A 13,101-nucleotide genomic window follows, 5' to 3' on the forward strand; every position below is an offset into this window, starting at 1 on the left:
TCAGCTGTTTATACATAATTGATTTAATCACAGAAAAGTCAAAAACATTGCAACCGGTGTCACACCTGCTGCGTTTGTGTGATTCATGCAATTTAATGTGTTTAATTATGTCCTTACATTGCTCGAAAGCTACACTTTACGAAGGGCAATTTACAACAAAAAATTGTGAGTTACATTCACGACTATTTGAGTTCTGTTTCCCTAACTGTCATTTTCTGCTTTAAATGTTGGCATTTATGTTCCTTTGCATGTGTGTTGTTGTTTTTTCGGGGGGGGGGGGGAGAAGAGAGAATAACCCACCATATTTGGCATTTACAGGCACAGAAGCTGCTGCTCAGAGATGGCACTCTGGCAAACTTTACTATCCAGAGTCCTTCCACTCTGCCCACCATTACGCTGGGACTACCAGCCAATGCCAGGGTAAGCTTGGCACTCAAACAAATAATATTTATCACATCTCCGATACCGGAAGGCCACAAATGTATTGGCAAATGGATCTTGTCGTTATTTCTTCAGCACACATCGTCTTTCATTGTACTTCAAAAATCTAGAAACTATAGCACTCTATTTTTATGACACTTCGTCATCATTGATTGTATTTAAATTCTGGAGAATTGTAGAAGAGGTATCAGTTGTCAATTTTATACATTCAGTAGGACTGCAAAAGTCAAGTGCCATCATCAGATTTGTTTGTTTGTTTGTTTATGTGTTGTGTTTATTGTTTTACTTCATGTTAACTGTTTTGTTAAGCGCTTTATAAATCAGGATGTATGTATGTGTCTAAATCTACGTGTAAGAAATTAACATAACGCAACACATATTTCGATTATACAGGTTGAAGGTGATTTGTCCTCCCTGAAGTTTGCTCGAGGGCCCTTGGTCACAGCCGGGGCCCCGCAGGTCTTGTTGCCGCTGAGTAGAGAGGATCAAGCGGGGCAGCTGAGCTCACAACTTCCCGTGATCATCCTGGAGCCGTCTGGACTAATGCACGCTCCCCTGGTCACTGGTAAGACACACAGAGTTACCGTATTTATTACCGTACTATAAGGTGTAACTAAAAGCATTCAATTTTCCCAAAAGCCGACAGTGCGCCCAATAATCCGATGCGCCTTGTGTATGGCGTTACACAGTCTCTTTGTATTCCCCAATGAGTTGTTTTCCTGTCAGTGTTTCTCTGCCATCTAGTGGTGATTATTAGCAGGAACCAATTCTAACCTAAAAGGGTTTTTGCCCGAAATTGACATGTGCATTCGCCAACACACACTCCAACAGACAACTACTTTGTGAGCTCTGCGCAGCCATTATGAAACAAAGATAAACCAAGAGCAGAGTTAACTACTGAATAAATGACGGAAGGAGACAAGCAAGACGTTTAAGGATATTTAGCCCCTTGTGCATGTGAGCCCATAAGGTTTGTGTGTTTGTCTGCCCTTTTGTTGAATAAATTGTCTTCATAACTTTTGCCTTTCATTGTTTTGTTATGCCATTTGTATTTATTTATTTCGTGTCCGTGTATGTGAGCAGTTGTCATGGCTTTATTAGTTGTGAAGGCTCCATATAAATAAAGCTGTGTTGTATTGTATTGTATTCCCTTTGGCGTAGCTCCATCTAGTGGATGCATAGCACAACCGCAGCCATTATTGTGGCTTCAAAATCAAAACATTTCTCCTCCCGTAATACATAGTGACACCCCTTGCCGTCTGTCTCAAACCAGTTCCAGGACTCGACTCGGTCCCGCTGCAGTTTTCCTCCCACTTGGATCAGCTGTCTCTGGGTGGCGCACAGGCCCACAAGCCCCTGAGTAGAACACGTTCAGAACCTCTCCCGCAGAGCCCCAGGATGCTTCACTCACAACTCCTTCAACAGCACCACAACACGCAACTACTAGAGCGATTAAAACAGCAGACTCACCTTGGCAAGGTAGGCAGGCTCTTGACACTTTTTGGAACTGTCGCTGTATTGAACATTGATCCCAAATAGTGGAATCACATTAAAGGTAGTTTACGTGAAGCGTTGTAGGTCAGTTTAGTCTTTCGTCAACAAACTAAGAACATGAAATCGGTATAGTCAACCAAAATGGGGGGCATCCAATATGTGATTATTACAAATGGCACTGCTTGCTTGAGAAAATGTAGCCTTTTTCTCTTCTTCTTCCGTTCCCAAAGGTGATGATTGTCTTGGCAACAATGTGTTTAGCGTCACCCAATGGCCGATAGGTATTTGAGACAAGGGTGCCAAATAACGGCTTCAAACATAGCATAACAAACTTTACGGAACCAAACCTCAGCTAGTTTGACGGTGCAACTTTGGAGAAGTGAATTAATTGTGGTTTGAAGAAAGCTGATCTATGTTGCAATGGTAGGAGCCGCCGCGTTAATTCATAAACGTGTCGGGGCACCTGCATTTATTGCCAAATGTCCATCTTGGATCCCAATTGAATTATGGTTGCGTGCGAAATCTCCTTTTAGCTGTCACATTCCAACCATGAGCACAATGAATTTGAACCCACACTTATATTTAACAACTCCTTAACTATTTGAACCTGTTCAATGATGCACTCAGTTAATGTGCTGCCAAATTCACAATCATGTGATTCAACACTAAATCATATGACACTTTTTTTTCTTCATGATTTCCATTTACAAACAAAAGATAACTAATTTCACTAGTTTGTTTCAGTTTATTGTGCGTGTGTGTGTGGATACAAAGCTCATGTCCAAGTCCAGTGAGAAGCCCAGACTGCATCAGATCCCTTCAGAGGACATGGACTCAGAGGACGGCGGGGGAACGTCGCCATCAGAGCCAGCCTACCAGAGCAGACTGAGGTCAGATTCTCTGAGGGAGGCTGAGCCAGCAACATCCAGTAGTCAAGAACAGATCAACCTACAGCATGCACTCATACTCAACCAGGTAGGCGTGCTGAATTTCTCATATCACAAGTTAGGAAACAGGACAAATAAAATACACCGCGGCTACTCCGAAGCAGCTATTCAGCCGACTACTGTCCTCTAGATGGCATGATTAGCCACCTCCGGATGGTTTAGATTCACCAGTGTCAGTGGAACTGGGTTTAATTTGGAACCAATATTAATTATAATAATTTTAAAAGGTTGATGTCATCTTTCAAAGCAACAATTTAAGTCAGTACATTTGATTGAATCAACCATGACAGTCAGGAGTCGAACTTTTACCATTTTAAAACTTTTGAAGAAATCACTGTTAATCTTTGGAAGTCAAGTACAGTTTGTTTGTGAACGCTAAAGTCGCTGTATGAAAACTTAAAAGCAATATAACTGTAAGGTACGATAAGTCACATTTCGTTACATTTTGGCAAATCCATTTTAGATTGATCATTGTCATCACCCTTTGTTTTGGTCTTATCGTCATGGATACCCTTGTGAAAAGGAGAGCACTCAACAAAACAAAACTCAAAAGTACAAGCTGAGCGGCTCAGGAAGTCTCAAATTGCTTTGTCGAAATCTTGTTTTGTTTGCATTCTTGCTTTTTATCTGACTTCTAGACGATCTTTTTTTTTAACTACTCTTATTTGTGAACAGTTAAAGAGTTCCAATGGTCCCCAGTATTCCTGATTTTCTTCTTTTTGTCCTTCTCATCTCCGATATATCTTGTCATGGCTTGACCTCTTTTCTGTTTTCTAGTCATTACTGTGGGAACAGCAGAAGCAGCTGCAGCAGTTGCATCGACAGATGGAGACCCTGGCGGTCCCGATGCTACGTAACGGTGGAGGCAGCGCGATCTGCGGCCCGTTGGGTGTGCATCGGCCCCTCTCTCGTGCGCAGTCCTCCCCGGCCTCCACATCTCTTGCTTTGTCCGAAAAACCTCTGAGCCTGAGCGGGCAGGAGACCAGCAGCAAATCACGATTCACCACTGGTCAGTGCCACATTTGGGCTTCCCTTTGTGCGAGTGTGCCTGCTCTTTAACTTGAGTTTCAACCAAAGCCTCATTGAACATTGGAAACTAATGAGAGAGATTCGCTGATCACTGCGACGGTCTTTTGGGAAATCATCTGAGGTTATTTTGCCTGTGCAGGCCTGGTGTATGATTCTCAGATGCTGAAGCACCAGTGTGCCTGTGGAGACAACAGCAGTCACCCAGAGCATGCTGGGAGAATACAGAGCATCTGGTCCCGACTACAGGAGAGGGGCCTGAGGGGGCAGTGTGAGGTACGACACAAGACGCACACAATTGGTCCTTTTTTTTTTTTTTAGGTTCTACACTAAAGGCTGTCAGATTGACAATCAACCAGTTTGTTTTCCCCCAGAGATTGAGTAATATATCAAAGCATGCACGTGTCCAAGTCCAGTTATTATTCTACAGAGCCTCTCAAATAGTTCAAGCACCAAATTAGCTTTCTTAAATCCGATGAGCCACCCTCCTTTTGTTGTCGCAGAGCATTCGTGGTCGTAAGGCAACTTTGGAAGAGCTGCAGTCCGTCCATACAGAGCGCCATGTTTTGCTCTACGGCACCAACCCGCTCAACAGGCTCAAACTGGACAACCGCAAACTGGCAGGTGCGTTACAACTTACACATATGTCTCGTGCTTTTCTGCACTACTTTTCTTCATTAAAACTCATTCAGTACCAGCCAATTCTAGACCAAGTCTGAAAAGACGTTTAAAAACGTCTTTGGGAGTGAATGAGTTAATGTTGGAGGAGAGCTGTTGTCGCATTGCAGTCGATTTTGGGTGAGAGCAACACCCCGAACTGGTCGGCAACCAATTTGCCGGACTCGGATAGATGAACAACCTTTCACACTCACACTGCCGGAAAATTGAGAGTCTTCAGTTAATCTAAGAAACATGTTTCCGGAATACTGTATGGGAGTTTACCCCTAGAAAACACACAGAAGCATGGAGAGAACATCCGCAACATCTGCAATTTCTTACTGCATATACCTAAAAAATGGATGATAACATTTGACTGATGTAAAGTGTTTGTTCTTTAGGAATTCTCTCTCAAAGGATGTTTGTCATGTTACCATGTGGAGGTGTCGGGGTAAGTTTCAAACACAGTTGCACTCAAATTGGACGTTCTCTGCGTTCATACAAAAAACAAAACATTCTGTTACCAAAAGGCTGCTTTTTAGGACTGGAACAAATGTTTGCTTGGCAACCCCTGATCGCTACGAAACAAAGTAACATATCTCAGACTCAGGAATGAGCAAGTACAGATTGTTTCTAATCTTCAGCCAGGTGGACAGTAATGCTATTTTTTCATGAAAGACCAAACAAATGAATCTTGCCTTGAAATAAAATACAAATAGTTGCTTTCAATGGGGTCCTTTCAAGGGCAACAAATGATGACCTCCGATTTTGAACGGTAGGTAGTCAGGTCGAAACTTTTGTAAAGTGATCTCCATTTCAGGAACGATTCACCTCTTCAGCCACTTGGTACTGTCGACAGCCGACTGTCTCTACGAAACTTATAGGCACATTTTCATCTGTTTTCAAGGATGGCGCTTGACCTCCAAGGTTCCACTCTCCAGTCTTTATTCTGACAGAATAATTTGCTCCTTAAGAAAAAAATTCGAGAAATAAAGGGTGTAAAGAAGCCTGATGGATAGTCATGCATGAGCATTTGTTATGTTCTTGTCATTCGTGCTCCAGGTTGACAACGACACCATCTGGAATGAGTCGCACACGTCCACGGCGTCACGCATGGCCGCCGGCAGTGTTGTCGAGCTGGCTGTAAGAGTGGCCAAGGGTGAGCTCAAGGTGAGAATGTGTTTTTTGTTGTTGTTATTATAATTATTATGCAAAGGAGCTGAATTTATAGAGTGCATTTCACACACAAGGGAACCCACCACGCTTCACATTTTACAATTCAACATTTCAAAGCATTTTCAAACAAAAGAGTTGAAAACATCTTCAAAACAAATATGTTTGGAGGATGCGGCAATGTTTTCATGACTTATTAGTTTATTTTATGACTCCAATGTCAAGATTTCATTCCATTTCAGTGCTCTCATGATGTAAATGCAGCCAAGGGCCAGAAAGAATGCGATCATCAAAAACTTTTTGTAGGTTTTATCAGTGGAAGCCAGTTTTCTCCACAAGGGGGAGAAAAGTGTGGCATATAAAAGTAAAAAAACTGTCTTGCACAACATATTGAGAAGCATGTGCTGTTTGTATGTTTTTAAGAATTCACTTAACAATTATTGTACTCATAGTAAGCGGAGGGTTGGGGGGGCACTGCAATTTATCATCATATTCAAGCCCCTCTTATTTTGCTATGTAATATAAATAATATATCTCCATGAGCGGCAAAGGCTTGGGAGCGTTTGTTTCTTCATCAGCATTCATTCAAGGATGCCAACACTTATGGCAGACATTTTCAAACAGTTAGTTAAACATGGAAAGATGTATTGTACATTGGGATGTTGTGTCGAAAGTTTTATATGATTGATGTAAAGATACTCCGAAGTACTGAGATATATTAAAAATGAAATAAATATACATGGGGTAGGAAGTAAGCAAGCAAGCAAATGTCTCATTCAGAAAATACCTTTTTCAATTCCGAATGGAAAATAATTTTGGAAGAAAGAATTTATAAACACTTATGACATACATTACCTTATACTCTTTTTTTTGAGTGACAAGCTGATTCATACTTTCTTTTCCAAACAGAATGGATTTGCCGTTGTCAGACCACCGGGTCACCATGCAGACCCCTCCAACCCAATGTGAGTTTGTGTGTCTTTTAATTCCTTGTTGTTCAGACAAACATCATAAAGAGCTTTTCCATTCTGTTGTCCTCAACGTAACCAAAGCCGTCAATCGGTCTTTGCAGGGGTTTCTGCTACTTTAATTCAGTGGCGATTGCTGCCAAACAACTTCAACAGAAGCTCAGTGTCAGCAAAATCCTCATTGTTGATTGGGTAAGGCTTGCTTTATTGACCACTTCCTGGATTAATAGTAATGTTAAACATCTTCTATATTGCCAGGATGTTCACCACGGTAATGGGACCCAGGAAATTTTCTACAGTGACCCAAGCGTCCTCTACATATCGCTTCATCGCTATGATCATGGTAACTTCTTTCCTGGCAGCGGATCACCCACTGAGGTAGATGTCATATCTTGGCTGAATGTACAAGAATGCTTTCAATTCTGACGATATATATATATATATATATATATATATTTTTGCTTCAGGTCGGCTTAGGTGCTGGGGAGGGCTTCAATGTGAATGTGGCATGGACAGGAGGACTGGACCCTCCCATGGGGGATGCAGAGTACCTTGCAGCATTCAGGTAGAATACCGACTGTGGCTTCTCTCGAAGACGACAATACATACGTACACCAGAAAAGAGATTGGGATTATAAGGCGCACCTTGAATGATGAATGGCCTATTTTAAAACTTTTCATATATATGGCACACGGCATTATAAGGCGCATAGAATAGAAGCTTCAATTGTGGTTGCGGTTGCATTATGCAGCCCCTCATCAGCGGTGTCAAACATGCGGCCCGGGGGATCATTTAAAAGTGAAAAAATGCATTAAAGACACAGAATTAATATTTTAAATAAAATGCAATTCGTGGATTATCCGCTAGGTGGCACACTGTTTTGGTCACAGCAGAAGACAACATTGGTTTGATCAGGGAAGAAAACAGCAGTCTCAGTCTGTCACTGAGATAAACCCAATGCAGCAAATGATGTGAAAGCTCCAATCAATGCTTCTTGATTGGTGATTCATAGCACAGTATGCTATAATGTTAATGGTTCGGCCCACTTGACATCTACAGAGTCCGTATGTTGCCCACAATGTGAAATGAGTTTGACACCCCTGCACTAGATGGAGTGACGCTACAGTGCACTCCGCTTAATAGAACACCGGTTAATAGAGTAATCTGCTTAATAGAGCACAAGGCTCTGGAACGGATTTGCCTAATGCAATTTCCTATAAAGATACTCCGCTTAGTAGAACAGATCTCCGCTTAATAGAACAGGCCGTAAGCAATGAACATTGTAAACTAGTGGTTTTCGAAGTGTAGCTATCGCGATACTGTACCACTATCGCGAGAAAACGCGGCAGTTCTAGCCGTATACAGTAACAGGTAGCACGCGTCACTCCACACATAGACACACGCACGTCACAATGGCTTCAACTTCATTCAAGAGACGAGGGCTATAAGAAGGACATACTCAGACGATACGATGCATTGCCGGATTCTCAGAAGGTACGCCCGCGGTTTCCAGGACTTCCCTCTTATCCAGCGCATTGAGAGGGAAGTCAACCGCAAAATTACGGACTCCTGTTTCCAGACAAAAGTAACGAAATTTTTCTCGTGATTTGAGATGTTTGACTGAAGTTGATTAAAGTTGTTGTTTTGTTGTTTGATTAAAGATATGGACGTCCACAGTCGAAATATCTCTTCTAACTCGTCAGCAGGGTTTTTCTGCGTGCATAACTTGGTCGTCGACGTGTCTGAAGGTGTACCTAATAAAGTGTCTCCGGTTAATAGAAATTCCGCTTAGTAGAACAGAAGCGCTTCGGCCCAATGGTGTTCTATTAAGCGGAGTGCACTGTATAGGGAATACAATACAATACAGCTTTATTTCTAAAGAGCCTTCACAAAGTGCTGCAGCTGTAACAAAGTGCTTTGCAGAACATTTGAAATAGTTCGTTAAAAAATCTGAATATTGATCCATATAGAAGGTGCATCAGATTTTAGATTGAGAAAATTGAGGCTTTTAGGTGCGCCTAATAGTGCGGAAAATACGGTACTTGCTCAGAACAAAATGGTCAAACTAAATCAAAATGCACACACACTGACTGTTAGAACATAAAGCATCTACAACAGCCTTGTTTTTGTTAGCATGTCAACTCTGAAGGGATAGAGATATAGTGATCAGTCTCCATCTCACACTATTCACTTTCCAGGAAGCAAACATGCTTTTAAGGACTGAACGCTCACTTTCACAATACTCTGACGTACTGTGTGCATATATTGATAATCCTTGTCATTTGCACAGAATGCCTCAGCCACTTCCTTTCTCTAATAACTTTCTGGCACGAAATGTTCCCCCAGGTTGTGTGGGCTCTTACTTCCTGCTGGTTGGCTGGATAATTGTCATTTGTGGGTGGTTGGCAATAAACTTAAACTAGGAGGTTTTTCTGGTGGTCTGATGCACCAAACCTCAAGGAAGCCTAGCTAGCTGGCTTCTTTCCTCCACTATTTCAATCCTTCTTGTCTCTCGCTCTCTCTCTCTCACACACACATACACACACAGTATATCAGGGTCTAGTTATGTACTTTGCTGAACTGGGTTCCTCAATCACCCCCATTCACCGAAGCGGGCACTCAGTACTGTCTCGAACCATCAAGCGATCACACGTTGAAATACCGGAAGTGTATCAATTGTGTGTGTGAATGCCAAAAAGAAGTATTCTTGCCATGCAATAGGCAGACAGAAACTCCATCGATGCATGAAACCTGAATAACTACACATATCTTTTCGAGACAATGTCAGCTTTCAATCAATCTATAAAAACTGACATATATCAAGAAGAATGATTGTGGTGATATCACTCGTCTGTTTTACATAATTACAATCAACAGTCCATCTGGTCATTTACGTTGCCTAATTAAATAACTAGCCTTCCATCCGCCATTTTAGTGGTACGAATAATCAGTGAGATTTTATACAGCTGGAGGGCTTGAAAAATTAGCAACAAATGTTCTGGTGCCCTCGGGCTTTTGTACAGTGCCGCCTATGCAGGTTTGTCAAATTATTATCCTGTTAAAAATGGTAAAAGTTTTCTTTTGTTGTTCGGAAGTATTTAAAAATGTTCTTATTTTTTATTTGATCAAAATTATTCTACTTAGTGTGTTTGTTTTTGTTGGGTTTTTTTTTATTAGAGAATGGGAAAACACTATCTCTGGGTGCTCTCAATTTAGGCTATGAGCTCATGTTGACCATCTGCATGCAGTCATGACAGCAGCATGTGTGTGTGCGCACGCGCGCGTGCGCGTGTGCGTATACATATAAAGAAGATGAGGTGGGGGGGAGTCTCCAACGTCCCGGGGCAGAATAATGAAGGTAAATGGATCCCAGATGGACTGTTTTCCTCTCTTTCTCCACGTTGTCAATGACGTGAGGAGAGTGACAGGCTTCTAATAGGAAACAGACTCGCTCGTTCCGGCTTTGAACTTTGCCGACGGCGCTGAGCTCAAGTCGTGTCTCGCCAACAGCCTTCCACTCTTCCCAAAATGTTCAGTACAATGGAAACCTTCAACAAGGGCCTCCTGTATTTACTTCTTGGTAATCATGGACCTGTTGATTCAGTGATATCAATATATCGATGCGATCACAAGTATCAACTGGGAAACGACTCATAAAGATACTGTGTTCAGAAATTAACTCCTCCCAAGTGCGCTTTGCTGCACTTATATTGTTTTGAAACTCACAATGTTGTTGGAATGTCCTGTTGTTAAGTTGTTTTGATTGCACCACTACGGAGTGCAGGGTCTGGCCACTTTGACTTTATAGCATCAAGCAGGAAAAATGGAGGTTGTACAAGCAAGATGTGAGGGTTGTAGGCTGGCATCCAACTGGCATCCAACTGTGAATCTGCCGCTCTTCCTGAACACCAACCTAGCACTGTAATGGTGAAAAACATCCAATTATCCATTTTCCGATCCGCTTATCCTCACTAGGGTCGCGAAGGGTGCTGGAGCCTATCCCAGCTGTCGTTGAGCAGTAGGCGGGGGACACCCTGAATTGGTTGCCAGCCAATCGCAGAGCACACATTGACAAACAACCATTCACACAAGGGACAATTTAGAGTGCTAACCAGCCACCGAAGTAAAAACATACTTCCATCCATCCATTTTCAACACCGCATACCCTGAACTTGCTCATATGCAAAGAGCTTGTATAGACACAGAGCCTTTTTCACATGTTGCTGCATAATAGTGCCTTGACTTGAGACAATGTAATATTTTGCCTCAAGATTTGTGTAATGGCGGACTGGTGGTCCAGTGGTTAGCGCGTCGACCTCACAGTGCAGAGGTACAGGGTGCAGCCTCCCTGTGTGGATTTTTTATGTTCTCCCCGGGCCTGCGTGAGTTTTCTCCGGGTACTCCGGTTTCCTCCCACATTCCAAAAACATGCATGGCAGGCTGATTGAAAACTCAAAATTGTCCCTAGGTGTCAGTGTGAGCCCGGATGGTTGTTGGTCTCTGTGTGCCCTGCGATTGGCTGGCAACCCATTCAGAGTGTCCACCGCCTACTGCCCAAAGACAGCTGGGATAGGCTCCAGCATCCCCGCAACCCTTGTGAGGATAAAGCGGATCAGAAAATGGATGGATGGATGGATGGATGGATTTGTGTCATGCGCTGCTCAACTGTACGATAGCTAATCGACTCTCAACTGCTGACAAACGGACTTTGCGTGACTTTTTCAACTGCAGGACTGTGTTGATGCCCATCGCCCAAGAGTTTGCCCCAGATGTCGTTCTCGTCTCCGCCGGGTTTGATGCTGCCGAGGGCAACCCCGCACCTCTTGGGGGGTACAAGGTGTCTGCCAAATGTAAGCAAAGCCTCTCAACACGTGCTCAGTCCTTTTTTTTTTCTTTTTTTTTTCAAGCAACACTATTTTCTGAACAACCAGTAACTTTCATTCCTGGCCCCTTGCATACTTTGAGAGATTTTAATAGATTAATATGCCTCCTGTCAAGTTCAGCCTTAAAAGCATCTCTGATGTGACCATAATTACAGTGACTGCTTTTGGCGTCGCGCAGCGGGGAGGTCAAAATATATACTTGTCTTAAATAAATGTTGGGAAGTGTAGTCAAGCTTACGTCAAGACATCGAGGCAAACGTCACTTCGGTTTGGTCACTGTGTCTCATCGTTATTTTGCGTGTGCTGCGTCTGCCAGGTTTCAGCTTCCTGACTCGCCAGCTGATGTCCCTAGCAGGGGGCCGTCTGGTTTTGTCCCTCGAGGGAGGTCATGACCTCACAGCCATCTGCGATGCATCTGAAGCCTGTGTCGGTGCCCTTCTTGGTGCACAGGTGAGGCATGCTGGGTAATGGTGTTCTTTTTTTTTTTTTTTTTTTTGAAAAATATCTCCCCCCCCCCTCCATCATACGACCGCTTTACCCTTAAACTGAAATGTCCATGACGTTTGTGTCTAAACTGGATTCATAAATGTGCGTCTAAACAGGTTCCTGATGTGTTTGTTCTTCATTCGTGTCCTCTTTGTTCTGTAGGACCAACTATCCGAAGAGGTCCTGCTCCAGAAACCAAATGCTAACGCCATCTGCTCCCTGCAGACGGTCATACAAATTCAAAGTGAGAAATCCTATTTAATCCTATTTAAAATGACACATTGTGTATTCAACCAAACCATACCTTACAAAATCTTGCTAGCAAAATGTCTACACGCAATGCGCAATGCCACAGACGCTTCTGAATAGCATGTTTTGCGGTGTTACATAGTTAAGGAAAGGATATTTGACCACAAGCTTGTGTGTCATCAGACAATTCTACAATTCTCTGAGTCATATATTCTTTATCCTCTGCACCCCCGACAATCCTTACTGAGTCACCCAGTTGTGAAACACTTCTTTGTTTATTAAAAATGTCTTTTGTACACTTCCCTTTGGTGGTCAAGACGTGTACCACTGTAATCATGTCCGTTTCAGTCAGCATCCACTGCATGATTTCTTCATTTCTGTGTGTGTGTGTTAGGTCAGTACTGGCAGAGTGTGAAGGCATCCAGTAGCTCTTTGGGTCTGTCTTACCTGGCTGCTCAGAGACGAGACTGCGAGGAATCGGATGCTGTCACTGCTCTGGCCTCCCTTTCTGTGGGAGTTCTTTCCAACAAGAGGTATTGGGCTCACAACTTCTCAACATCTCGCAACCATCTTTCAGGCAGTACATGTCAAACATGTACACCACACACTTAACTGCTTTGGGAAGGAACTAACACAGTGAGAAAAAAGAACCGAGACGCCGATTTACAAGATGCACACTGATAAACAAGAGATTCTCAGTTACTTAACTTTTTTTTTTTAACTGCCCCGATGTAAGCGAGGATAAGAGCATAGTTGTGTGCAAACCATGACTTGGC

General features: G+C 42.9%; 1 protein-coding gene across 3 annotated transcripts in view; it reads left to right on the forward strand.

The window, feature by feature from the left end:
- hdac7a (histone deacetylase 7a) overlaps positions 1-13,101 on the forward strand; it is a 58,183-nt gene that overhangs the window by 39,938 nt on the left and 5,144 nt on the right. For 2 of the 3 annotated variants that reach the window (XM_052059730.1, XM_052059731.1), the window contains exons 9-25: positions 319-420; positions 835-1,006; positions 1,715-1,920; positions 2,710-2,910; positions 3,660-3,891; positions 4,051-4,184; positions 4,412-4,532; positions 4,967-5,016; positions 5,628-5,735; positions 6,648-6,703; positions 6,811-6,898; positions 6,965-7,084; positions 7,174-7,271; positions 11,439-11,557; positions 11,907-12,040; positions 12,239-12,320; positions 12,720-12,961. In XM_052059730.1, coding sequence (XP_051915690.1) covers positions 319-420; positions 835-1,006; positions 1,715-1,920; positions 2,710-2,910; positions 3,660-3,891; positions 4,051-4,184; positions 4,412-4,532; positions 4,967-5,016; positions 5,628-5,735; positions 6,648-6,703; positions 6,811-6,898; positions 6,965-7,084; positions 7,174-7,271; positions 11,439-11,557; positions 11,907-12,040; positions 12,239-12,320; positions 12,720-12,937 — 2,241 coding nt within the window. In that variant the 3' untranslated portion in view covers positions 12,938-12,961. The remainder of the gene's footprint in view (positions 1-318; positions 421-834; positions 1,007-1,714; positions 1,921-2,709; positions 2,911-3,659; positions 3,892-4,050; positions 4,185-4,411; positions 4,533-4,966; positions 5,017-5,627; positions 5,736-6,647; positions 6,704-6,810; positions 6,899-6,964; positions 7,085-7,173; positions 7,272-11,438; positions 11,558-11,906; positions 12,041-12,238; positions 12,321-12,719; positions 12,962-13,101) is intronic. The other variant, XM_052059732.1, reaches the window with a different exon arrangement.

The sequence above is a fragment of the Hippocampus zosterae genome, chromosome 2 (assembly GCF_025434085.1).
Source record: "Hippocampus zosterae strain Florida chromosome 2, ASM2543408v3, whole genome shotgun sequence".
Lineage (NCBI taxonomy): Eukaryota > Metazoa > Chordata > Actinopteri > Syngnathiformes > Syngnathidae > Hippocampus > Hippocampus zosterae.